The 25,803-nt window shown below is 46.2% G+C and overlaps 2 protein-coding genes and 1 pseudogene across 6 annotated transcripts in view; 2 read left to right on the forward strand and 1 right to left on the reverse strand.

Annotated features, from left to right (window-relative positions):
- The window catches only part of Ervk-21l3 (endogenous retrovirus group K member 21 Env polyprotein-like 3), a 58,039-nt gene extending 50,567 nt beyond the window's left edge, over positions 1 to 7,472 (reverse strand). The window contains exon 1 of the mRNA XM_087596646.1: positions 7,180 to 7,472. The gene's annotated coding sequence lies outside the window, so the exon portion shown is untranslated. The remainder of the gene's footprint in view (positions 1 to 7,179) is intronic.
- The window catches only part of LOC134483321 (disks large homolog 5-like), a 115,657-nt gene extending 105,809 nt beyond the window's left edge, over positions 1 to 9,848 (forward strand). For 2 of the 5 annotated variants that reach the window (XM_087596648.1, XM_087596651.1), the window contains one exon: positions 696 to 1,040. In XM_087596648.1, coding sequence (XP_087452774.1) covers positions 696 to 725 — 30 coding nt within the window. In that variant the 3' untranslated portion in view covers positions 726 to 1,040. Of the gene's footprint in view, positions 1 to 695; positions 1,198 to 9,710 lie in introns of those variants that run through there. The other 3 variants (XR_015643999.1, XM_087596649.1, XM_087596650.1) reach the window with 3 other exon arrangements.
- Zc3hav1-ps8 (zinc finger CCCH-type containing, antiviral 1, pseudogene 8) lies at positions 6,243 to 9,320 on the forward strand (annotated as a pseudogene).
- Positions 9,849 to 25,803: the final 15,955 nt, after the last annotated feature.

A 25,803-nucleotide genomic window follows, 5' to 3' on the forward strand; every position in this document is an offset into this window, starting at 1 on the left:
AGATTAACAATGTCTGATACCATTTGCCTATTGGATACATCTTTGCTTTCCCCTATCATATTTCTAATCTCCCCACACCCAATCAGTAACCCACCTCATGTGATGTAGTTATTCATTGTTCTGTCTATGCACAAGTATTCTGGGATGTTAACCACTTTTCAGAAACTGAATTATGGGCAAGTATACTTTTCTGCCCTTTTTGAAACTGCAGTACAGAAATGGTGGCAGAGGAATAACATATCACATTACTGCATCTCCCTGTCACAGATTGGATGCTATGAGGAGTGTGGAACAAGTTCTTAGTCCTGTGACAAAGGTCATACAGGGGTCATGTGATGGTTGGAAGCACCTTGCAGGTATAAGAACCAAGTGCAAATGGCAAATGAGTCCTTGTCAGTGGCTTTGATCAGGGTATCATGTGGCCTTCTCCTTTCTTCCTGCAACCCAAGTAGGTCTCTTCCCATTTCCCCGTTCTTGGTTTGCCCTGGTAGAGTCTGAGGAGCAGCTTGTTATCCCACAGTACTGTGAGGGTTGCTGGTGATGTTCCCCACCCTGCAGAGATATCAGCAATGATTTCAGTGAAAAGATCAGTGCTGTCTGTCCAATGCAGCTGAGGGGACAGAAGGCAGCAACTTGAGAGCTGGTATGCGTGTCCCCACCAAATCAGTGTCTTAATAGCTGCCTTCTTCTCCCAGGTCTCAGAAACTGCAGGAGACATGGAATAGGACGGATCCCAGGAAGACAGCCCCCTGAAGAATGAGTTTCTTTCTCAGGAGTTCCCTGTGACGACAATCCTCACAGTCAAAGACTTTTTTTGGGTGAATATTATTCTTCTCAGTTAATTTCCTCAATGTTTAGAGACCCTAAGTTTATGTATCTGTATGCCGGCCTGTCTGATTGAGGTCTTTCTCCTTTCTCATACCGACAACACCATTTGAGAGACAACTGAGGGGACTGCCTTGACATCTCGTGTTCTAGAGGAGAAACAGCACTACAACTTGTTTCTAAATGCTCATTAAGAAAATGCTGTTAAGAAATAGTTTTTGATATGATTTTCATTGAAGTTTTCTTTTTGTTGTTTTATAGTTATATATTCTTGTTACTGTTTTTCATTTTTTTAACCATTTTAATTGTTCATTTTATCCCTGTTTTTTGTAAATTGTACTCCTTATGAATAAAATTTGATTTGTAACTCTTGACTCTTAAGACCATCTTCGTTATTCAAGGGTCCTTTCCCCTCCTGGAGATGTAGAACTTACAGCTAGATATGGATCTTTGCGTGGTCCAGTGAATTGAAAGCCACCAAGGTGTACACAGGGTGATAATGTCTTTTGTGTGGATATGTGACTTTTTTTATGGACACACACTTTATGATGTAATCACTGCCATACTGTATCCATGCTGTAATGTATTCTGCTCATCCTAGTCTATATCAGTCTACAACACACATTCCTTATTGACTGTGTGCCCAGATATTGAGTAACACACACTCATGCCTGTAGAGCTGTAGAAAGAATGACAACTTTCACGAAGGAAGAGAGAAGGAATCCTAATCGAGAACCATGCGCCTCAGTTTTTCTTACAATGCAGCATCAGTATTAAACCACAGAGATAATGACCGTCAAAGTCATTTTGGGAAATAGGTTTTTGTAGGAGCTGTTTTACTTGATCATTCATATGCTGTGTTTTTTATTGTTGCTGATTATATTTATTGTTATCATTTAACTCAATGGATTTTTTTTTTTTGGAAATGTATGTCTGGGCCACTCCTGAGTGCATTTCCCTCATGATCCAGAAGAGGGAATAACATTCCCCATTGTAGATGATTGTTAGGGACCATGTTGTTCTTCTGAGAGAGCAGCAGATGCTCTAACCTGGGAGTCATCACCACAGCTCCTGTAGGTAGCTTTTGTCCTTCCAGGGCATGTCCTGTACTAGGTGGACACGATCACCTCCCATTTAGGAGAGAGATCTCAGGAGATATGTATGTACAGGTGGTTGAGCAGTGCCTGCTCAATGTGGTAGGCTGCTAGGCATCCATACTGGGTTCTGGTGCCTCCACTGCTCATTATGCATTCAGGATCATCCTCCAGCATCACTCAGTTTCAATTCCAAACAGATCTCTCACTTACTATCAGTGATGATTATATAGATTATGCATATCTGATAAAATACAGAAGAGACTAGCCTCCTTCTACAGGCCAACTTGGCATAATGAATTCTTTTGATAGAAAGCAAGGTAATTATCTTAATCTATGCAGTTTAATGCTAACAGCACCATCCAATTCCTAGGATACTTTCTACTGACATGTGTGACATGAGACAAAACAGTCCCTGTCATCCCTCACCTGAATAAACTTCCTTAGAGGACAGTGTAGTTGGAGGGTCCTTCTTTCCTCTCTAAGACACAGAAACATTTCCAGTCTTCGGACAAGTGTGTCAGCCATTGTCCAGTGACTGTCTTGAGATGTCCACATTGTCAGCTGAGTGTCTTCATCCAGCCTGCCCTGTAATTGGCTGTTGGCACCTTTATAATCACAATTAACTGTGAGCAGGGTCAGATTTTGGGGGTTAACCAGTCTTGAGTTCCACAAATTAGCATTAAATACAAGCAGAATTAGGCCAATCCACCACAGGGATTTCTTTAGTTTTGTTTTGGTGTAAGTTTTCATTTACCTTTTCACTTTTTATTTTTGGCTACTTTTTTACTAATTGGTTATTTTATTCATTTATATTTCAAATGTTGTCCTGCTTTCCAGACTCCCCTCATCAAATCTTACATCCCATTTCTGCTCAGCTTTGCCTATATGACAGTGTTCCCCCACCCACACATATCCATTCCCACCTCACAACTCCAGGATCTGCTTTTGGTGGGGCAACAGGCCTCAGCGTAGTCAATGACCTCCCACCACATGGATGCCACTTAAGTCAATCCTCTTCTACACAGTTACCTAGAACCATAGACCCATCCTTGCATACACTTTGGCTGGCAGTTTGGTCCCTAGGAGCTGGGGGATTGATGACAGAGGGTCTGGTTAGATATTAAAGACCAATGATTGCTGCTTTCTTGTCTTTTTCTGGTTATGGGTGAAATTATGTTTGTGTGCTTCTCTTTTTGAAATCATTAAAAGATGATTAATTTCTTGGGTTTTTTTTAGGTATAGTTTAGCTCATTGTCTTGCAGTTTTTCCTATTATCCTCGGTTATGCCTTCTTAGTGAAAAAATATTGTTTAAATTTGGTTTTGTCATAAAATATCTTGGTTTCTCCATTCATGGTAATTGAGAATTAGGCTGGGTATAGGAATCGGGGTCTGCATTACATCTGTCCAAGATTTTCTGGCTTTTGGAGTCTCTGTTGAGCAATCTGGTATAATTTAGATAGGTCTGAATTCATTTGTTACTGGATATTTATACATCACCCTGTTTAATATTCTTTCTTTGATCTGTGCATTTAGTATTTTAATTATTATGTGAGTGGAGGAAATTTTTCTGGTTAAATTTATTTTGTGTTCTGTAGGCTTATTGTACCTTTATGGCCTTTTATTTCTTTACCTTATGGAAGTTTTCTGCTATGATTTGTTGAAGATGTTTACTGGACTTATGAACTGGTAATCTCAATTCTCTTCTATATCTCTTATCCTTATGTTTGGACTTTTAATTGTGTCCTGAAATTCATGGATGTTTGGATTCAATAAACCATACATGTTTATCTGAGATGAGTATTTTGTGCTTTGTGGGTGACCTCCTTTACCCAACTGTTCCATTCAGTAGCACGTTGGATAATGAGACTTGGTCAGCAATGGTGACCTCTTCCCATAAACTATATGAAAATAGGGAGGTGACTTTATGTGTGTCACGTATCAGTAGTCTCCTGGGTGGTTTTGGTTCCCAGTTGGCCACATGCAACAGTTTCAAAAGCCCAGGATTGATGTCCCTTGGGATTCCCATGATGATGCACACAGACATGACAGAAAAAGACCAGAATTCACAGGACAGTACTTGATTTAAGTAATAGAGAGAACATTAGTAAGTTATGTTACAAAATATTTGACCACACTGTGATCTCCATGAATGCATTTTTAATGAAAAATGATTGTGTGGTATAGCATCGCCAGGGCACAGACATTTAATGAAAGAGCTCTTTGTTTACTGTGAGCATGGACTTTAATATTGTTCAGCTCACCTACCTCACTCCTTTACTGCAAAGCTAAAAGGGCACTTAGGTCTAGAGCAGATCAAGGCACAACTTGATAAGAAATGAAGATAACTAAGGCAATGGAAAGTCTTTCAGTTGAAGGATTTTTAAGAAAGTGTGCAGAGGGAGCTACAACGCTCTTCTTCTGGGGGAACAGTGAATTAGGAAGGACAGTAGGGAGCTTTACTTAAATACAGCATCTGACTCCTGAGACTTCATTGGTAAAATTAAGGTCTGGAATTTTGCGTTGTAAAACAACACATTGGCTCTGCAGGTTTTGGCAAGAACCATGGACGGAGAGATCATGCCAATAGGAAACAATCTGAATAGAAATCAGGTTTCTTAAGTCATTGGAGAAGTCCTCAAGGAGAGAGGAATGAATGGGTAGCACCATAATAGAAGGCTTTAGGACCTCGTACAGTGCTACTCTAGATGCCTTGAAAATAGAAGCAGAAAATGTAAAGCTAAAATGACTTCACAGGAATTAGCTCAATTCTCATTATGATTATTTCATATTGGTATTTTATACTTGATTCATTCTTTAAAAGTTTTAAAATAAGAGCCTTCTGTTTTAATGCGAGGCTGTCTTAGAATCACAAAATGCTTATACCTGTCTGGCACCCCGCATCTAACACTATCAGGATAGAAATTCTACTTTTAAATGCATCACCATCCACAGCTTCCATTTAACCAGCAGGTTCCATGCCAGGCAGACACTGTGCAGGTTGTATGTTCTGTTAATCTCCACAACAACCCAATTCAGCAGAAACACCTCCATTTTACAGGTGAAGAAACCACAGCTCAAACAAATGAGAATCAGGGTCCCCTCAGTCTCACTGACTGTCACTTAGACCCACATCCTTCTCTGTACAGGGAAGCCATGGGCCTGATGTGGGCTGTGCAAGCTGACTCTGCTGAGAAGATCCTTGCTATTCTTGAACCTGGGAGAATTTAAGACAAGGTGACCCACAGACTCCTGGGATAGATTCTGCCTCTGGGTTCTAGGGTGGGACACAGGATCCCTTGCTGTGGGTTTCCACTCATCTGAGGGGTCTGCTCCCATGTGTCAGCTTCTATGGCAGTGGTCTCAACACTCCTACTGCTAGAACCCTTTAATACATCTCTTCATGCTGTGGTCACCCCCACCATAAAATTATTTCATTCCTACTTTATAACTGATATTGCTACTCTTATAAGTCATAATATGCAAGGTATCCTATATCAAAGTATCTGCTACATAATTTCTGTGAATTGATCACAACTCACAAGTTGAGAAACATTGCCCTGTAAATTTTTTTTTATGGAAAAGCCTTCATCTCAGAAGGACCTGGAGCAGTTGTAAGAGCAGAGACACCCTGAATTAGTGACAAGTTTTAGCAGACCCAAAGGCTGCTTGCCTTAATGACAAAAGAGATTGCTGGCTAAAGGCACAATCTGAAATCGCTGTCCTCAGGACATTTCTTACCTCAGTTTTCCCCCATTACAATGTCTGTCACCTTGTACTTATCTGTCCAGGAAGCCAGTCCCTGTAGTCTCTAATACAGACAGAATGCTAAAGGCAAGAATGCTTTCCTTCTGTTGGCCCACAATCACTTCTACAGAAGTAAGTTCAAATCTCCTGAGGGTAAATGTGTGTCTCTCACATAGTGTGTGAGATTGAAATGGTATCCTTTTGAGTTGACAAAAACCTACACTCACATCAGATTTACACCTGACCAACAATTATTTTCATGAGAACACAGAGGCTGGCCAGGCCTGCAGAGTCAGATCCTCTCCCTGCCTGGGATCATCCCACCACAGCAGACTTAAGCTTCACCTATCAGCTGTTATCAGAAAAATGTCACCTTAAGATTCTGAGTCCACATCTGCACAACCTCTGAAGTTGTTCAATGGCTGATATGGGGGTTTGTTCCAGGTTAATATCATTCTGGCCTCTTCTCTCCCCTGGGCTGCCCTCTGTTCTCTCAGGTCTGTTGGTCTTGGAAGGACCTGGGTTCAACTCAAGGCCTGGGGGGGTGGGGAGGACCTTTTGATGTGGGAATCTGCATGGATCAAGGATGTAGCCCCACTCTGACTGGGCAAGTAAGCTCCAGGAAATCTTCTCCAGTCACACAGCTGGGTCATGTGTGAGCCAACAACTGTTTAAAAGCTGTTTAAAGAGCTCCTTGCTTTCTCCTGGAAGAAACACTCAAGGGTTGACTGTCACTTCTGAACCTTCTGTTCTCTGTCACTTCTCAGAAGGGGCACTTTGCTCTAACTCCTCCATGGGACCCACCCAGCATTGTGTCTGGAGAATCCTATGGTGTTGCAGCTCTGAGCTGGGAGGGGTAGCTCTCACACTGACTTGAAGAAGCCTGTTTTCACAGCTGATCTAGATCTGAGGAAAAGGTGCTTTTAAAGAAGCATGTGAAAGTATCTCCTGCAGGAGAGCCCACCCTACAGGGAAAGTCACACAGGACAGGGAAAAAGGGCTTCCCAACTTCCACGGGGCGAGTGAACCAGGGAGGTCACAGGATGGTTGGGGAGTTTATGAAAAGCCTGCATCTCCCTGAAAGTCTTCCAGAAACCCTACATCCCACCACTATCCCAGGCTCACAGGTGAGGCTCAGCAAAGCCTGCCTCCTACTGGGGTTCCTGCAAAGTAAACCTGGAGTGGTGAACTGGGGAAAACACTTCAGGGGAGGGGGAGACACAAGTCCCCAGGGCCAAGCCTGGCATCTATTCATTTGTCTCTGGCTTCCAGGTGTTGCCTAGTACAGGGCTTGGCGAGCCCGGATCTCAAAAGTCTTTGGCCAAAGAAGTGAGAGCCAAAAGGGCAGTGCAAACCAAGGCAGGGCAAAGCAGAGCCAGGCAGAGCAAAGCCAAGCTCCACCAGCCAGCTGATAAGCTATGGGCATGCAGGACCAGCAGGAGCAGGGCTAGCCCTTGCCCTTCTGGCAGGGCGTCCGAACCCAGCAGTGATGTGAAGAGTAGGGGAACTCACAACCACTTGTCCTCCAGCTGTGTCTGCCATTGCAAGGTGAGCAAGAAGTCTAAGAGGCTCCCGGGATCCACCTATTTCCGGACCACGTTGTACTCGCCGTTGTCCATGTTGAAGGCTGTGCTAGCCGCTGCAGAAGCCCCGTGGACAGGTAGAGCAAGCACAACTGGTTGGCAACCACTGTGGGCGCCTGTGGTGAGACCCAGGCAAAGTGGCCACAGAGGGGAGCCAGTAAGCCTGGTCCCAGTGCTAAGCCTGCTCAAACAGAGGTGGCTGAAGCTCTGCTGGTCCCTCCCACCGCGCATGCCCCACCCCTGGCAGGCTGGCGCTCTCTGTGCCTAGCTCCCCCACACTTGCAGCTCCCAGCCATTCAATGAGCCTCACTTTATTCTTGTGAGCCATAATGGCGTCTCATAAAAGCTCGTTGGGAAAGTGGATTGATAAGATGAAAGCCTTAGAAGAAAACTATAGAATCTTATAAAAATGAACAAGAAAGTTCTCTTCCTAGTAGCAGCCTGGCAGTTCCAAACTCAGGGCACCTCATGTCCAGGCTCAGCATGCATTGTTGTGAAGAACCTGTTTGCTTAAGGCACTTGCTTCCCATTCATTCTCCTGGGAGGATTACTTTAATTTTTTAATTTTTATTGGATATTTCTTCATTTCCATTTCATGTGTTATCCCACTTCCCAGTTTCGATTTTCCATGAGACTGGAGACCAGGCAGGGATCACTCTGTAGGTGATGGCTACTACTGAAGCCTGTGGCTTCAATCTCAAGTGCAGCCAGGGACCCTGCTACAGATTGGCCAAAACTCTGCAAGCTTACTCTGCTTGGTCAGTGCCACTATGCACAGTCCCAGAGAAACCTCTGCAAATATTCTCACCAAGTTCTTTAGGAACAGAGCTTCCAGGTCCTAAAGAATCATGAGCTCTCTGGGCTTATCCAAGACCTGGTCATCTTCCTGGTACAGAGCAATGCTTTTCTGGTGCAGGAGTTACTACAAAGGAGACAGCCATAAACAGATCTGCTTGAAGCCACAGCCATGCAAGACAGCCCAAGTCTGTGAGCACTTCATCCAGGGTAAATGTAGTTACCTCAACTGTCTCAGGTCTCATAACCTGATGGACAGAAAGGTGTTGACCTCCGCGTGACTGAGCATGGTCTGAGTTCTGATGGGGTCCAGAACATCCATGACATCTGCAACAACAAACACATTAAGAGGGGACCCACAGGCATGAGAGCTCCCTCTCCACATCACAGAGGCAGGTCACACAGAGACAGAAGCATAAGCAGAGACAGCTTCCTTCCAAACAGTCTAGGATTTCTCTCACATGTCTCATTTTGGCATCTGGTTCACCTAGCCCAGATGTCACTAGCTGTAATGATTCCCTGGAAGATGTGTCTACAGCTGTCACTCAGGAGGTCAAGAACCTGGGGACCCAGGACTCTGCACAGCTTTCCTTGGTGTCATCTAAGGCTGCTGCTGTCTAAGGACCCAGTCACATGAGAGCAAGCCAGGGGTTTTCTGAGAATGGAGATCTGGATGGCTTCTTTTCTAGGAATCCTACTGATTCGTTGTAAGCTCCCGCCTCCTCTGCTGGCTTTCCTCTTGATGCAGCAAAAAGAAATGAAGTCATGTCCTTGAAAACAGGCATGCCTTCTAGACACTGCAAGGAGGTCAAGAGAAAGAATGAGGCTCCAGATTTCGATTACATCCCATTTTAAATGGTTCTATTGATGGGGTGACAATGGAAAAAGCAACAGACTCGGGAATTCTAGGTAAAAGGGCCATAGCCAACTATCTAGAGGAAGTGATACTACCTAGCAACCATTGGATGAGTGTGGGTAAGTCCCATCATCTCCACAAAGAACAACTGTCCATGTCCAGGACATGCATTGCTGCATATTACCTACGGAGGAATGGACAAGTACATCTGCCCATAAAACCCCGAATTGCTCTCATCAAGGAAGGATAAAACTCCTAATGTCTACTAAAGTAGTGCCACTGAATTTCCTGTGAAATCAGCAGTTGCTGGAGGAAAACAAGCAGTCTGTTCTGGAATCGAGAGTCTGAGAAGCCAGGTCCAGACTATGCCTTGTAAGAGGTCTACCCCTCTCCAGGGTAGGAAGAGACTGCCTCAGTAGCCTCTGTCTTTCTCAAGCCTCAGAGTTGCAGCCTCTGTTAGCATAGATGTCAGCAATGATTTCAGTGAAAAGATCAGTGCTGTCTGTCCCCTGCAGCTGAGGGGACAGAAGGCAGCAACTTGACAGCTGGTATGCGTGTCCCCATCAAATCAGTGTCTTAATAGCTGCCTTCTTCTCCCAGGTCTCAGAAACTACAGGAGACATGGAATAGGACAGATCCCAGGAAGACAGCCCCCTGAAGAATGAGTTTCTTTCTCAGGAGTTCCCTGCTGACGACAATCCTCAACAGTCAAAGACTTTTTTGGGGGGAATATTCTTCTTCGCAGTTAATTTCCTCAATGTATAGAGACCCTAAATTTATGTATCCGTATGCCAGCCTGTCTCCTTGAGGTCTTTCTCCTTTCTCATACCGACAACACCATTTGAGAGACAACTGAGGGGACTGCCTTGACATCTCGTGTCCTAGAGGAGAAACAGCACTACAACTGTGTTTCTAAATGTTCATTAAGAAAATGCTGTTAAGCAATACTTTTGGTTATGATTTTCATTGAAGTTTTCTTTTTGTTGTTTCATAGTTATATATTCTTGTTACTGTTTTTCATTTTTGATACCATTTTAGTTGTTCATTTTATGCCTGTTTTTTTTTGTAAATTGTATTCCTTATGAATAAAAATTGATTTGTAACTCTTGACTCTTAAGACCATCTTCATTATTCAAAGGTCCTTTCCCCTCCTGTAGACGTAGAACTGACAGCTAGATATGGATCCTTGCATGGTCCAGTGAATTGAAAGCCACCAAGGGGTACACAGGGTGATAGTGTCTTTTGTGTGGATATGTGACTTTTTTTATGCACACACACTTTATGACGTAATCACTGCCATACTGTATCCATGCTGTCATGTATTCTGCTCATCCTAGTCTATATCAATCTACAACACACATTCCTTATTGACTGTGTGCACCAGATATTGAGTAACACACACTCATGCCTGTAGAGCTGCAGAAAGAATGACAACTTTCACGAAGGAATAGAGAAGGAATCCTAATTGAGAGCCATGTGCCTCAGTTTTCCTTACAATACAGCATCAGTATTAAACCACAGATATAATGATCAGCAACGTCATTTTGGGAAATAGGTTTTTATAGGTGCTGTTTCACTTGATCATTCATTTGCTGTGTTTTTTATTGTTGCTGATTATATTTATTTTTATCATTTATCTCCATGGATCTTTTTTTTTCAAATGTATGTCTGGGCCACTCCTGAGTGCGTTTCCCTCATGATCCAAAAGAGGGAATAACATTCCCCATTGTAGATGATTGTTAGGGACCATGTGGTTCTTCTGAGAGAGCAGCAGATGCTCTAACCTGAGTGACATCACCACAGCTCCTGTAGGTAGCTTTTGTCCTTCCAGGGCATGGGCTGTACTAGGTGGACACGATCACCTCCCATTTAGGAGAGCGATATCAGGAGATGTGTATGTACAGGTGGTTGAGCAGTGCCTGCTCAATGTGGTAGGCTGCCAGGCATCCATACGGGGCTCTGGTGCCTCCACTGCTCATTGTGCATTCAGGATCATCCTCCAGCATCACTCAGTTTCAATTCCAAACAGATCTTTCACTTACTATCGATGATCATATAGATTATGCACATCTGATAAAATACAGAAGACTAGACTCCTTCTACAGGCCAACGTGGCATAATGAATTCTTTTGATAGAAGCAAGATAATTATCTTAATCTATGCAGTTTAGGGAGGACCTCAAGAACATCCGTAGTTAATGTGGACTGTAGCTGTGAATACATGTTTCTTTTGCAGAGCAGGTCTGTGCAAGCCCAGAACTTAGGTGGGACAGTTCATGTTTCACCTTTTACATGGAAATCTGTGATTATATTGAGAAAGTATTTTTCCATGTGACTCATTTCCAATTTATGGAATTAAACTGACTTACTGAGAGTGGAGGTGACTCCGAGAGATAAAGTGCAAAAGAATAATCCAGTATGTCTGCAAACAGATGCTGCCTCATTAGGGTTTTTCAATGCTCAGCAGCTAGAGAAGCAAGGGAGAGGCATTGGTTATTCTCAAGCTTAGGTCCTCTAGTCATTATAAGCTGACCATGACACAAAAAGAGTCATAGATATCACAATAGAATCCAGTAACTAGATTTAACCAACCTATCACATTAATGCTGTGTTTGGTGGTACTTTTTGCCCTCTTAGGACCTGGAAGAGGCTTGGGGTTTTCTAATCCTACTCATAATTTATTATCCTTCCCAACACTATGTGCTTTGTTCTGTTAATGCTAACAGCAGCATTCAATTCCTAGGATATTTTCTACTGACGTGTGTGACATGAGACAAAACAATCCATGTCATCCCTGACCTGAATAAACTTCCTTAGAGTACTGTGTTGTTGGAGGGTCCTTCTTTCCTCTCCAAGATAGAGAAACATTTCCAGTCTTCAGACAAGTGTGTCAGCCATTTTCCAGTGACTGTCTTGAGATGTCCACAATGTCAGCTGAGTGAGGGAAGGGCAGGGCAGGGCAGGGGATTGGGGCAGGGCAGGGCAGGGCTGGGCAGGGGATTTGGGCAAGGCAGGGCAGGGCAGGGGATTGGGGCAGGGCAGAGCAGGGAAGGGGATGGGGCAGGGCAGGGGATTGGGGCAGGGCAGGGGAGGGCATTGGGGCAGGGCAGGGCATTGGGGCAGGGCAGGGGATTGGGGCAGGGCAGGGCAGGGCAGGGCATTGGGGCAGGGCAGGGCATTGGGGCGGGGCAGGGCATTGGGGCGGGGTGGGGCGGGGCAGGGCAGGGCAGGGGATTGGGACAGAGTCCATGAGATGTCAGTAGGCAACAGGCCAGCTGGGGCTAGTGTGGGTACAGGGCTTCTAGTGTTGGTGTGAGAGGAGGAAATTAGGAATGGTCAGATTCTGATGCAGCATATAGGCGGGAAGGAACTTAGACCATCTCAGTGCCATATAGGGACATTGTAGACACTGATGGGCAGTGTGGGGATGGTAGGGTCCCATAAAGTGCTCTCTGCAGGTGTCAGGATAGCATACAGTGGCTCTGTCAGACTCATGACAATCAGGCAGGCACTGGGTGCAAGTGAGAATCATGGGACAAGCCCTGTGTGCAGCCTGGTTTTGGGACATTCCCAGGTGACCCATGGACTGCAAATTAAAGGCAAAGGACACAGGGAAGCCAGCAATTCCCATGCACAGGACATAAATACCTGTAGATCTTTCTAGAATTTCCATAGACTAACTGTCGCTAGTCCTCATTATAGAAGGCACCAACATTCTGCCCCCTACTTCAACTTGATGAGACAGCTATTCTAACTCCAGCAGGAAGGCCTCAGGGAAGACAGTAAGAACTCGCAGGTGACCCTTTTACTATTGAAACAGGGTCTTCCTATGGAGCCCAGAGTGGCTGTAGGATACTAATGCTCCTGCCTCACAGTGACTAGAATTCCAATCCACCCTCAAGAGCAGTTGATTCATCGCTAGATCAGACTAAGGACATGTGAGGCCCCAGGGTGCTAGGATTACCAGGGTCCTAGTAAGTTTCTCCAGCCTAAATTACAACCTGAGTCAGTGCTGCTATTTGGGACATCGCCTGGTGCCCAGTGACATCACACCTTGGAACTCTTTGTCAAACATAAGCTGTTATGGGAATGAAGTAGCCACACAATAAACACTGGTCTGGATACTCCTAGGTCAAGAATCCCCTGTTGGAAATGCCTTGGACCGCAAAAATTTTAAATTCTAGATCCTTCTGGCTTTTAGAAGATTTATAAATACAAAAAAGGAAAGATGGGCATAGTAATTTAAGCCTGTCATCCCAGTCATGGGAAACTGAGTCAGGGTGATGGAAGACTGTAAGTTCCGGGGCAACCTGTGTTTCAAGAAAAAAAAAAAAAAAGGCAAGGTGAAGATTCCACTCAAGTAGAAACCAAAAGGCTTTCACATGGGCCCTGCCATCCACTGGTCAGCACTCCCATCGTCACAGCCACAGGGAGACACTGGGGAACATTCCCCACTGTCTCTCTTTGGGATGCAATCCACCCCATGATTCTATGTGAGGAATGCCCCAAAGGTTGCATCATGTGAGGGACCTAGAAAGTTCCAGGATTGGGAGAATTTAGGAGTTTATAATTAGGGATGATCTACAGCTGTGGCAAAGCCTTTTCCCAGCACATGGCAGCCCTAGGTTTGGCCCCAACAGTTAAAAAAAAATCTCCCCAAAATAATTCAAACAAAATGTCATGTAGCCTGCACCCTGACCAGTCTCCTCAAAAGTGCACAGGGACCTGACTCCACATTTAGAACCCACCATGGCCTCTGTGACCTCTGAGAAGGGATCTAATATGGGAATTAGTACAGTATGACTTATCCTTGTGGATACCTTTGGTGACAATCAGCACCTGACCCCTGGAAACCCATATACCTGGGGCGTTCAGCACTCAGGTCACCAAAAAAGCACAGATCCTAGGGCCAGCATGGTCAGGTGGTGAAGAAAGTTTGTCTCTCGTGAACATCAGTTGCTGCTCCTGGCCTGACTCTATCCTCAGGAGACAATGTCACACCAGAAAGTGTGTGTGTCAGCGGCTCTTCCCAGGCCAAGGCTGGGATACTGCTTAAGTTCCACAATGCACAGCAGTGCTCACTCTAGAGCTAAATATTCTACAGCTAAAAGGGGTGGGTGCTCTGCTGGCCACGCCCCTCCCCAGCAGTGTTTAGTGCACTCAGAGTGGCACTTCAGATGAGAGGGACTTCTTGAGGCTACTCCCGCGGAGAATGGCAGATTCATCAGAACAGGGCACAGGGTGAGTTCAGAGCACAGCTGGGAGGAATTTAGGGGTGCCAAGCCATGACTAAGACCAGATCCTGGGCTGACAGGCAGTTGAGCTGGAGAACTGGCATCCAAAGAGTGACTGCCTGAATTCCTCTTAGACCAAAAGCCCTGGATCTGAGCTACTTTGGTGCGTGCTCCTAAGTGGGGTCCCAGACACAGCTCAGAATTGGGGTTGTGCATGAACTTTGGTGCTGGCAGCAGGTGGCTTAGCCACAAAGTGCCCAGCTTTCCCATCTGTGCCCACTCAAACTCCTCTGTTTCGTTTTAGGTGTGTTTGGTATAGTTTTGAGACAGGGTATCTTGTAGCAGCCCAACTCGCTTTGAGCAACAATGTAACATAAAAATAACCTTGAATTCAAGATCCTCCAACCCCTCTGTCCCAAGTCCTGGAATTAAGACCTCCAGCTGTGACCATTTTACTGCAGCATAGGATCCATCTGTATTAGAGTGAGCTTTGGAAATACTGGAGCTCCGACTGTTCCTTAGAATTCAGGTTTCCTTAATTCTTGGCAGGAGTTTTGTGATGATGCTGATGAGAGAGTCAGGAGTTACACTGGGAGAGGTAACAGTCCTGGCAGCCCTGAGTGCTCAGTGAAAGTCAAGACAGAAGCCTGCTGATTAGCACCTGAGTGAAAGTGGGAGGATTCAGAGTTCAAGAACAGACTCAGCTACATACCTAAGACCATATTGCAACATTTTTGTTTCATTTTTGGCTTGTTTTCTTTGAGACAAGGTGTTAATTTATAGCCCTGGCTTTCCTGGACCACACATTGCCTCTGCCTCCCAATCCATGGAATTAAAGGCATGTGCCAACATGCACTGCCACTAGATAATTTTTAATTAAACATGCTGGCACAATCCAGTAATCCCAGTGCTTAAGAGGCCGAGGCAGGCAGATATCTGGTTTCCTGACAAGTCTGATCTACAGAGAGCATATCAGAACAGCCAGGGCCAAACAGAGAAACCCTGTCTCAAAAAATAAACAACAAAATGTATTTTTTTAAAGAAAAGAAGAACAATTTATCAGAGAATTAGAGGCAGAGATTTAAAAGGTATTGGGCACTTCAGAGTCTAGCTTCTGAGATGAAACTGGACACCATGGGGTTAGGGTGGGAATTCTTATCTTGGACTGGTAGACAGAGGGTGGCTTCAGGGATGGAAGGCTCAGTCAGTCATTAGTCAGGATTCTCAATCAAGAGGATGTTGTAAGATCCAAAATGTGTGGACAGTGTTGTGCATGAGACCAGAAGGGCCTGCCTTCCAATACAAAACAGCTAACGAAGGGTAATCATAAGCATATGTCCATGGAGAGGTTAACGATCACCTTAGTGTGGATTCTTCAGAGAAGAGGTGGAGAGAAATAGAAGAGCTGATGGTGGCTGAGGCAGGAGAGGAGTTCAGGTGTGAATTTGAGCCAGTAAAGGAGCTTGTAGGTCGGGCAGAGCAATGAGAGGTCTAACAGCATAGCTGTTGATATCCTTCAGATTAATTTGTCTTAAGAGCCTCATGCCATAGCCAAGGACAGGAATTGATCTGACTATTGGGTGGCTATGCTATCATAGCCCAACAGGTTTGGCCTTGCATCTGTGAGATTCCAAGTCTCTACCTTTAGACACAGCTATGGTGAAGGTGTAATAGTGAAGGTGCAGATGGCTTTGCAATGCTTGGCTTATGGTGTTGAGTACTTCATGCTCCATAGAGCTAGGGAATGTCCTAGAAGCCAGGGAGGCTGAGCCATGATGAGGACAGGTCTCCAGGAGAGAGAAATGATAACCAAAGCCACTAAGAACTTCCTGAATCACAGTGTCTGTTAACCATATATTTTATTTACTTATTTTATGTGCCTGAGTGTTTCACCTAATAAATGCTTGTGCACCATGTGGTATGTGTGGTGCCCGTGAAGTCCAGACTGATTCCCTAGAACTGCTATTACAGCCTAATAGGAGCCACCATGTGGGCACTGGGAACTGAACCTTGGTCTTCTGCTCTTGGCCACTAAACCAACCATCTCTTCAGCACCACCCCCCAATTGTATAGTCATTAAGATTTACCCATTTAGCCTTCAGTATTTGAATTAATACAGATGTGACAAGAGTTATAGTTAACATGATGGTTCAGGCATAGACAGGCAGGCATCTCATTGTATACAAAATATAAGTCCTTTCTTTCTTTCTTTCTTCCTTTCTTTCTTTCTTAATTTATTAATTTATTAATTTCTTTCTTTGTTTTACTCTTGGAGACAGTGTTGTTTTTTGTGTAGCTGACCTGGAACTAGCTCTGTGTAGGAAGCTGGCCTAGAATTCACAGAGCTCTGTCTGCCTCTGCCTCCCAAGTGTTAGGATCATAGGCATGTGCCACCACCACCACCACACATCCTTCTGTTTTAAAGGAAAAATGTAGCCCTACATGGCAGCACGAGTTTAGTCCCAGTATAGACATTTTCCTAGGCCTCAGGCGCTCTAGAGTCCATGAAGGGCTTGCCGCATTCCCCTTTAGCCCTGGCTAACTATGAGAGCTGCACACCCATGGGTGTTTGCTTCACAAGAGTCTGGAGGATGAGGATCACAGGCTGATGTAACTGTGTAGAGCAAAGGATGCCTTGTGAAGGTCAAGTGGATATAACAGCTCGGCAGGTAAAGGCTCTGCCACCAAGCCTCATGGCCTCAGTTTGATCATGGGTGAAAGCAGAGAACTGAGTCCACATTGTGTCCTCTGCTCTCCATGTGCACATCATGGCACAGGAAGACCACAGACTACATAAAATGTAAAATGCTGAAATGCTAAGAGAAGAGGCCTATGGTAGGCACCTCCTACACCTGAGACTTGCAACCCCGAAAAGCAGGGGATAGAGAGAGGGGATGCACAGTGCACACAGGTCAGGACAAGGCCATGTGACTGAAGCCTCCATGAGTGGTGGGCAGGCTCTGGGGCACCATGAGGGACATCAGGAGCTTCTGCACTTTGTAGAATTACAGGGTTCCATGTTATCTCACATGCCCACGTTTTGCCCCCTGCTGCAGGGAGAAGCCAACACCAGAAGCCTCCAGCTCCCAGCCCTGCTTTTGCCATGTAGGTTTATCCAGAAGAGGTTGGAAGTCCCTGGACCTGGAGTCTCAGGTGGTTGTGAGCCACCTGACCCGGGTGCTGGAGACTGAACTCAAGTCTTCTGCAAGAGCAGCAAAGACCCGTGCGCTGCCTGGCCCAGCCTGGGCTGTGAAATGGTGTTTATTTTCATCTGAACAAGCCCAACAACAGTTTAGGTCCCTAGAAGCCACATGAACCTGGATGCAGTAGAGTCTGTCATCCAGAACTTCCCACAGGGAGACAGGAGCCTAAAGTGGACAGTCTCTAGGGTTAGGGGAAGGGCTAGCCTAGCATACACAGCCATGGACGAGAGGTAGAAGGTGAGGACCTGTGCTCGGGTTGTCCCTGACCTTTACACAAGCACATGAGCACCTCTACTCACAGAAACGCCATACAGACATAGGTGAGAAAAGAAATAAAACAAACAACATTGAAAATACAATATACTGGGGCTGGAGGGATGGCTCAGTGGTTAAGACCACTAACAGCTATCCCAGGGGATCTGAGTTCAATTCCCAAAAAACACGCTGTGTCTCAAAATCATTTCTAATCTCATCTACTACCTTCTACTGTCTGAAAACAGGGACAGTGTACTCATATGGATTAAATAAATAGGTTTTTTTAAATCCTTTTCTTTAAAAAAAAAAAACTCTTCTGTGACACACGATCATCGTGTGATTCCAGATGTCGCTAAGTCAGTAAAGTCCTATTGCTACATGGTCCACCAGTTGTGTTAGCCTTGGTAGTAGAATGGCACAGTTGAAGAGTTGCTGGTCACAGTGACCAGGCAGCCTAGAAAGCTAACCATGTGCAGAGAATGCTGTGCTGCGTCCTAGTCCTCTACCCACACTGCCCCTCATCCCTACCAATAGAGCAAAAAGAACAGATGAGGAATGTTCCAGGTCTCTTTCCTCTTTGATTGCCTTATTAACCTAGCCCCTGTGCTACATGTAACCTTGTCAAATCCTCTGTCCCATCCCTAAGCCCTCATACCTGTCAGATAAGACAGGGATCTTGCTTTGGGGGGAAGCTCTGGTCCCTCTCTGTCCTAAGAGGCTCTGAGCCATCGCTGAAAGAGTCCTCTGAGGATTGAGGGAAGTCCATAGCCAGTGCTCTGACTTCCAGGAAGGTTCGAGGAAGGTGTTCCTCTTCTTGTGGTGCCTCTAGTAGGAGCAGCCCACACTTGGGCCCAGCTCCCACTGTCAGAAAAAGGCGGGTGGCTCTGGTCTTTGCACAGCTCTCCAGCTGAATGAACAATGCATCTCTCCTCTCTCTCTCTTGCAGGAAGTCTCCAGTCTCTGGTGCAGGTGCTGTTCCCAAGACAAAAGAAAGGAAAGTGCAAAGTGACGGTTCCCAGGATCCTTTTTAAAAAATGTCTGTATTGTCTTCATTAATGTTTCTGTTTAATTTTTTATTCCATGTGTATTGATCTCATTGTAGGGGTGTGCATTCCAAAGCATGAGTGTTGAAGGTAGAGGAAAAAGCATGGGAGTCACTTTATCCTACCGTGTGGGGTCCCAGGCTCTGAACCAGATCGTTGAGCTCGGCTACAAAGAGCTTTCAAGCTGAATTTCCTGCTGGCTCTGATTTCAGGGAGAGGATCTCATAGAGCCCAGACTGGCCAGTAAACTACTGATCATCCTGCCTCAAGCATTGCCATCTAGTTCATGAAAGGGTTGAGTTATTGACACGAAGAACTGGAGATGGGCAGAGGCGCATGACTGAGGCCATCTCTGCTCCATGGCATGCCTTTGGGGACTGATAGTTTTCATCACTGAGGTGTCATTTGACTGCACAGGTCCTCTAGAGAGATGGAGTCTCTTTTGCCAGAGCATCAGGCTCTCAAGAGAGGCCTTGAAGGTGGAGGTCTGGAGGCCAGGCCTGCATTCCTCTTCAGAAGCTGCATTGCTCACTCTGGACAGTGCTATAGCACAGGATCACATATCCAGTTCCACCCTGAGACCTGCTGATAAAGAATGTCCATCCTCGGGGTTGGGGATTTAGCTCAGTGGTAGAGCGCTTGCCTAGGAAGCGCAAGGCCCTGGGTTCGGTCCCCAGCTCCGAAAAAAAAAAAAAAAAAAAAAAAAAAAAGAACCAAAAAAGAATGTCCATCCTGGGACTAAACTCACGCTGCCATGTAGGGCTACATTCTTCCTTTAAAACAGAAGGATATGCGGTGGTGGTGGCACAGACCTTTGATCCTAACACTTTGGTGGCAGAGGCAGACAGATCTCTGTGAATTCTAGGCCAGCTTCCTCTACAGAGCCAGTTCCAGATCAGCTACACAAAAGAAACCCTGTCTCCAAGATTAAAACAGAGAAAGAGAAAGAAAGAAAGAAAGAAAGAAAGAAAGAAAGAAAGAAAGAAAGAAAGAGAAAGGATGGAAGGAAGGAAGAAAGAGAAAGAAAGAAAGAAAGAAAGAAAGAAAGAAAGAAAGAAAGAAAGAAAGAAAGAAAGAAAGAAAGACATCACTGCCACTGGGCGGCTGAAGGCTCTTGCTGCCTTCGGTTTGTTGTCCTATTAACCTGGTAGCTTCATTTCTTGAGAAGCTTGGGCGGATGAGGTGTAGAGGAACAAGGTCCAGCTGAGAGGAGGGATCTAGAGTGTTCCGTGGTTGGCAAACAGGCTCTGAGATCTGGCCTGTGCACTCAGGCCAGTGTGCTTGTTTGTCTTAGCTCCAGGCTCAAGAGGCTTGAATTGACCCAGGATCAGAATACCACAAGTGGCCTGTGTTTTCCGAGCTTTCTCATGGTTGCAAGCTCTGGGCAGACTCACGTGGACTTTTCCATCATTCCCTGAGCTCTAGGTGACTCGGATGAATCATGGAGAGATCTCTAAACCTATGCCAGCACAGTAGTGACATCATGGCAGTATCCTGTAGGGTTCCAGGACTGGATCTTTTTTTTTCCTTTCTCTGCTGATATAAGGAATAAGACATCCTATAAAACAGCGCCAAGCCTTCCTAGAGCTGAAGCCCAGAACACACAAAACTTCCCCAGGGATGGGCCCATCTTAGAAGGTGTGGGATGTTTTGTGGCTTAGGTTGTTTCACGGTGAGTGAGAAGTGACTAATACGCACACATGTAGCTGCTTGGGAGCTGGAGAGGCCATAGGACCCCCTAGATCTGATTCTGCAGATGACTGTGAACATCCATGTGGGTGCTGGGATCTGAACTCTGGTCCTCAATCACTGAGCCATCCCACTGGCCCCTGGCTGTCCCTTTTTAGAATGTTTCTGTATTTCCTCCTACTTGATGCCTTGATACTAGCTCCTAGTCCAAGGGCCTACATACCAGATGAATTCTATAAATGTCTTATAAACACTAAGTATCCTGTGAAGGTTACTATCACCCTGTGCCTAACAGGAAGGCTGAGGAATCCAGTCTGCAGCAAATAGAAGGCCGGGTGCTTTTCCTGACATTCAGCATGAAGGGCCAGGCCTGCTTTTCATTGCAGGGTCCTGGTTATGCTATGGGTCTTCCTGGTGCAGCAGTCGTATCCTATGACAAACAATGTGGCTGGTGCAGGAGGAATAGTGGTCGAGTCATGGTGCCTGCAATATGAAAAAGGTGATGAAGTCCTTTACTCCCAGAACCACAGGAAGTGGGTGAGGTGGAGGGCAAGTAGGGAGACAGCTGAATCCTGAAGGACACTGTTGGGACCTTTGCCAGGTGCCTCTGTGACATCCAGGCTTGGACACAGGGATGAATCTGGGTAGTCTAGCATCAGCATATGTCAGTCTCCATGGTCTACGGCCCCTGCACCTCCTCACTGCTCCTCTTGCTTTGGAGACCTCAATTTTGCCAAGCCTTTTCTTCAGGACCATCCCCTGAATCATCCAGGTGGCTCCTAAGAGACAGGCACTGACAGTAGACATTTGGTATGGATCACAGGCGAAATTGTCATGGGGCTTTTGCCATCCTACCCAGAATGCTGTGAAAGGCCCCACTTTGGTGGTGTTCACTTCTGGAATGCCCTGTGTGATAGTTTCAGCTGTGAATAACAAGGCTAGCAGTTTCTACTGCTGCCCACACAGGCCTCCAGCAACCTGAAAGCTGCAGTGCTCACCTAGAAGGGAAGCACATTCAGGACAGGGAGAGCCCTGAGGAGCTCAGTCAGCTTCCTGGTCATCCCTGCAGTGACACCTCACCCCTGCAGTGTGTGGTCATCCCTGCAGTGACACCTCACCCCTGCAGCGTGTGGTCATCCCCACAGTGATGCCTCACCCCTGCAGTGTGTGGTCATCCCCGCAGTGATGCCTCACCCCTGCAGTGTGTGGTCATCCCTGCAGTGACACCTCACCCCTGCAGTGTGTGGTCATCCCTGCAGTGTGTGGTCATCCGAGCAGTGATGCCTCACCCCTGCAGAGTGTGGTCACCCCTGCAGTGTGTGGTCACCCCTGCAGTGATGCCTCACCCCTGCAGTGTGTGGTCATCCCTGCAGTGATACCTCACCCCTGCAATGTGTGGTCATCCACCCCTGCAGTGTGTAGTCATCCCTGCTGTGACACCTCACCCCTGTAGTGTGTGGTCATCCCTGCAGTGACACCTCACCCCTGCAGTGCAGGCCTTTGTTCCTGTGGCCTTCAGGTTCCGGATTATCTGTTAAACTCAGTTTATAATCAGAATGTTTTATTTTCAGCCTCTGCCTGGACTGTACCCCAAGAAGAGTAGCGGGGGTCCAAGGGTTTCTGGGGCATCACTTGGTGACCAAGCCTTAAGGAAGGGATTCCCACATCACCCTGCAGGCAGATTCCCATTGTTATCCCTAGTCCATTTAAGCTGCTGCTGAAGATGCCTAGAAGGCATAGCCACAGCGACCCCGTGTGTTCAGAGGTGATGTTTTCGTTCAGGAACCTGATTCTGAGTCTCCTAACCCAGCAGGCAGTCCCTGCATCAGGCTGGAGTTTTGAGTTTCTGTGTTGTCCTGATAACACCTGCTGTGTTCTCCTGGGGCAGAATGGATCTCAGAAGGTCTGGGCCAGTCTCACTGGTTGAGAATTCTTGCAAAGCCTCATCTCCAATTCCTGAGTGAAGGTGTAGGGTAGGAGAACGCCTGGATTTGAAATTCAGTGTTTTCAGACTTCAGGATTGGATGAGAGGTACTGAGTGTGTGCATGTGTCCATGTGTCTGTATGCATGCACATGCAGGCCAGGGATGGACACCAGCAACCTTCCTCAGACACCCTATGCCTCTCACACAAACAAGCTCTCACACAGAAGCTGTGCCTCACAGATGAGGCTGCTCAGGCTTAGAGTCCCAGAGATTGTTCTGCTGCTGTGCTTCAAAACTTTGAATGTGAGTGTGTGTGTGTGTGTGTGTGTGAGAGAGAGAGAGAGAGAGAGAGAGAGAGAGAGAGAGAGAGAGATACACACACACAGTGGGGGGAGAGAGAGGGAGAGAGGGAGAGAGGGAGAGAGGGAGAGAGAGAGAGAGAGAGACGGAGAGAGAGACAGAGAGAGATTCTAACAGCCTGTACAAACATGCATGCACATATGGATGCCAGAATGAAATATCAGGTATCTTCCTTTTGGAACTGGGTCTTAATCAACTATCAGCTCTCTATACCTTAATATCTAGCAGGAGTCCCAGCGTGAGCATTGCCAGAGCAGACACATGCTTGGCTGTCAGGCAGGCAAGAGGCAGAGATCTTGTTCTGTTCTTCATGGTTAATGCTCTTAGTGCCCTTAAGGGCCTGGCAGACAGCTGCCTGGAGACGGCTGGATCTGATGCTGGCCTAGACATCCAGGGCTATTGATGATGGATGCCCAAAGTGGCCCTCATTCTTGGCAAACTTCTCTCTTCTAGTCTGAATATGCTTGAGTGTCTAATGCAAGGACTGGGTTTTAGTTTTCCTCTTCCATCCTGCTGCCTCCTTATTTTCTTCAGCAGGTCACCTGCCCTAGTGATGAAAGAGAAGTGTGTGAACCACAGCACCACCCTCCCATGCTTCTGCTTGCTGGTCTGTGGTATCTGTTGATGGAGAACCGTTCCTGTGGCGGTCCTGTTGCTGTTTGTGAGTTTTGAGGATTTACGCCAGTGTAGTAATGTGCATAGTCATCCTGGGAAACACCACAGGAAGTTGGTCGCCAGGTTTCAGCACACAGAAGCACAGGCCAGAAGGAGGTCCAGTAGATGTGCTGTTAGTTTCCTGTGTCTGATGCATGATTGTCCCTTGCTTAATAAAATGTATACACAAAACTCTTTAAGTGTCCCACTGACCTCTGAGAAAGAACATCAGTGGAAAGATGACTTTGACCTCTTAACTCTCTGTTCCTGTCCTCATAACAGGTTTCTGTAGCAGCCAAAGTAGAGAAGCCTCCTGAGGGAAGGAAGTCCAGAACCTGGGATCAACTCAAGGCCTGGGGGGTGGGGTGGGGAGGAGGACCTTTTGTTGTGGGAATGAGCATGGATCAAGAATGTAGCCCCAGTGTTTCTGGGGAACTAAGCTCCAGAAAATCTTGCCAATTCACAGAACTGGGTCATGTGGGAGCCTACACTGTTTCAAAAGGAGAGCAGGTTGCTTTCTCCTGGAAGAAGCACTTGGGGGTTGACTGTCACTTCTGAACCTTCTGTTCTAAGTGACTTCTCAGAAGGGGCACTTTGCTCTAACTCCTCCTTGGGACCCACCCAGCACTGGGGCTGGAGGATCCTCTGGTGTTGCAGCTCTGAACTGGGAGGGGGAGCTCTCACCCTGACATGGAGAAGCCTGTTTTCACAGCTGATCTAGATCTGAGGAACAGGTGCTTTTAGAGAAGCATGTGAAAGCATCTCCTGCAGGACAGCTCACTCTGCAGGGAAAGTCACACAGGACAGGGAATATTGGCTTCCCAACTTCCCCAGGCCGTTAAAACCAGGGAGGATTGTTGAATTTGTTCATTGTCTATTGTTATATCCCCCTTTTCATTTCTAGTTTTGTCAATTTAGGTATTGTCTCTCTGGTGTGCAGTTTGTTTGAGAAGGAGTTATCTGTCTGGTGGATCTCCTCAAAAAGAAAAAGAAAAAAAAGAAACAAAAACAAAACAAGCAAGCAAACAAACAAACAAAAAAACCAACACACAGCTCTTGGTTCCCTTGACTCTTTGTATTTTTCTCTTTGTTTGTAATTGATTGATTTGATTTGAGCCTTGAATTAATTTCCTGCCATCAAATCCGACGTGACACTGTATAAGATGAGGCGTGGTAACAGCAGCATGGAATAAATGAAGCTTATGCTGCTCTCTGTAGTGGTGATGACATCACAATCTCACTGCAAACCATGCACAGCCTGGTTAAGGCTGGATTAAAGTAGCCCACCATTTCAGTGCTCCCTGCAAGGTGCTGTAGAACTAGAGTTTCATAAAGGTTACTCATTGTCAGAGCCCGAATGTGCAGAACTAGAGTTTCATAAAGGTTGCTCATTGTCAGAGTCCGATGTGCAGGGCCGGACGTGCCTGAGGGAGAGCCAGAGATAGGACTTGCCAAACCAGCTATCAGCCCCAAGGACACTGACCATCCTTCCTTCCCCAAGGACACCCTCCCCTTCCTTCACCCCCCTGAGTGAGATGAGCCACCCTACCTGCCTGCCGAGCTGCTAGATAACACATACTCCTTGCTGATGTCATTTCGAGCCGAAAGTAACCGTGCACCTTTTGAATTGACCAATCATGTGTAACTGCGCGAATGCCCCTTATCTCCCCTATAAAAACCCCCGAGTTTGGAAGCTCCGGGTCGATTCCTCTGTCTCCTGTGTGAGATACATGTCGACCCAGGATCCCGCTAAGACCCGGGATCTCGTTAATAAAAGCTACCTCTTGCTGTTACATCAAGAATGGCTACTCGTGATTTCTGGGGGCACCCCACCCCGCGATCGGAGCGAGAGACGCGGCTCCCCGTTTAGGGGTACGCTCTTTCAGTGCCATGGGACAGTAGCAACATGAGTCTGCATGCACCTCGACAGTTTTCACTAGGGACTACACACACACACACTGTACAGACATGGTGCACATTCTTTGCACACGAAGAAGAAAGTGAGCAGTAATGAAAACACACCAATAATGGAATTGATGGAGGGAGCTGTGGGGAAGCTGGGGCTTAGAGTTACTGAAAGGCCCTATGCAGGCTCCCATTTTGTTGGAGGAGAAACTTCACGTGCAATGTGGTTCTTTATTTTTTTTTCTCTAAAGCACAGAGGGCTAGGGTGGAACATAGGGCTTTGAGCATGTTCAGCAAGTACAGTCACACTGAATTAAATACTAGGGCTGGAACCCTATTAATCTTCTACAAAATTACAGAGCAGCCTGGATGAAGACTCTCAGCTGAAAAGGTGGACATCTCAAGACAGGCACTGGACAATGTCTGACAGACTTGACTGGAGACTGGAAATGTTTTGCTATCTCATAGGAAAAGAAGGCCCCTCATACCACACTGTACTCTAAGGACAGTTTATTCAGGTTAGGATGGCATGAACTATTGTCTCATGTCACAGATGTCAGCACAAAGTATCCAAGGTATTGTATGCCAATGGTAGCATTAACAGAACAAAGTGCACAGTGTCCTGAAGACATAAA

Source organism: Rattus norvegicus, chromosome 19 (genome assembly GCF_021556685.1).
Source record: "Rattus norvegicus strain SHRSP/BbbUtx chromosome 19, alternate assembly SHRSP_T2T, whole genome shotgun sequence".
Classification (NCBI taxonomy): domain Eukaryota; kingdom Metazoa; phylum Chordata; class Mammalia; order Rodentia; family Muridae; genus Rattus; species Rattus norvegicus.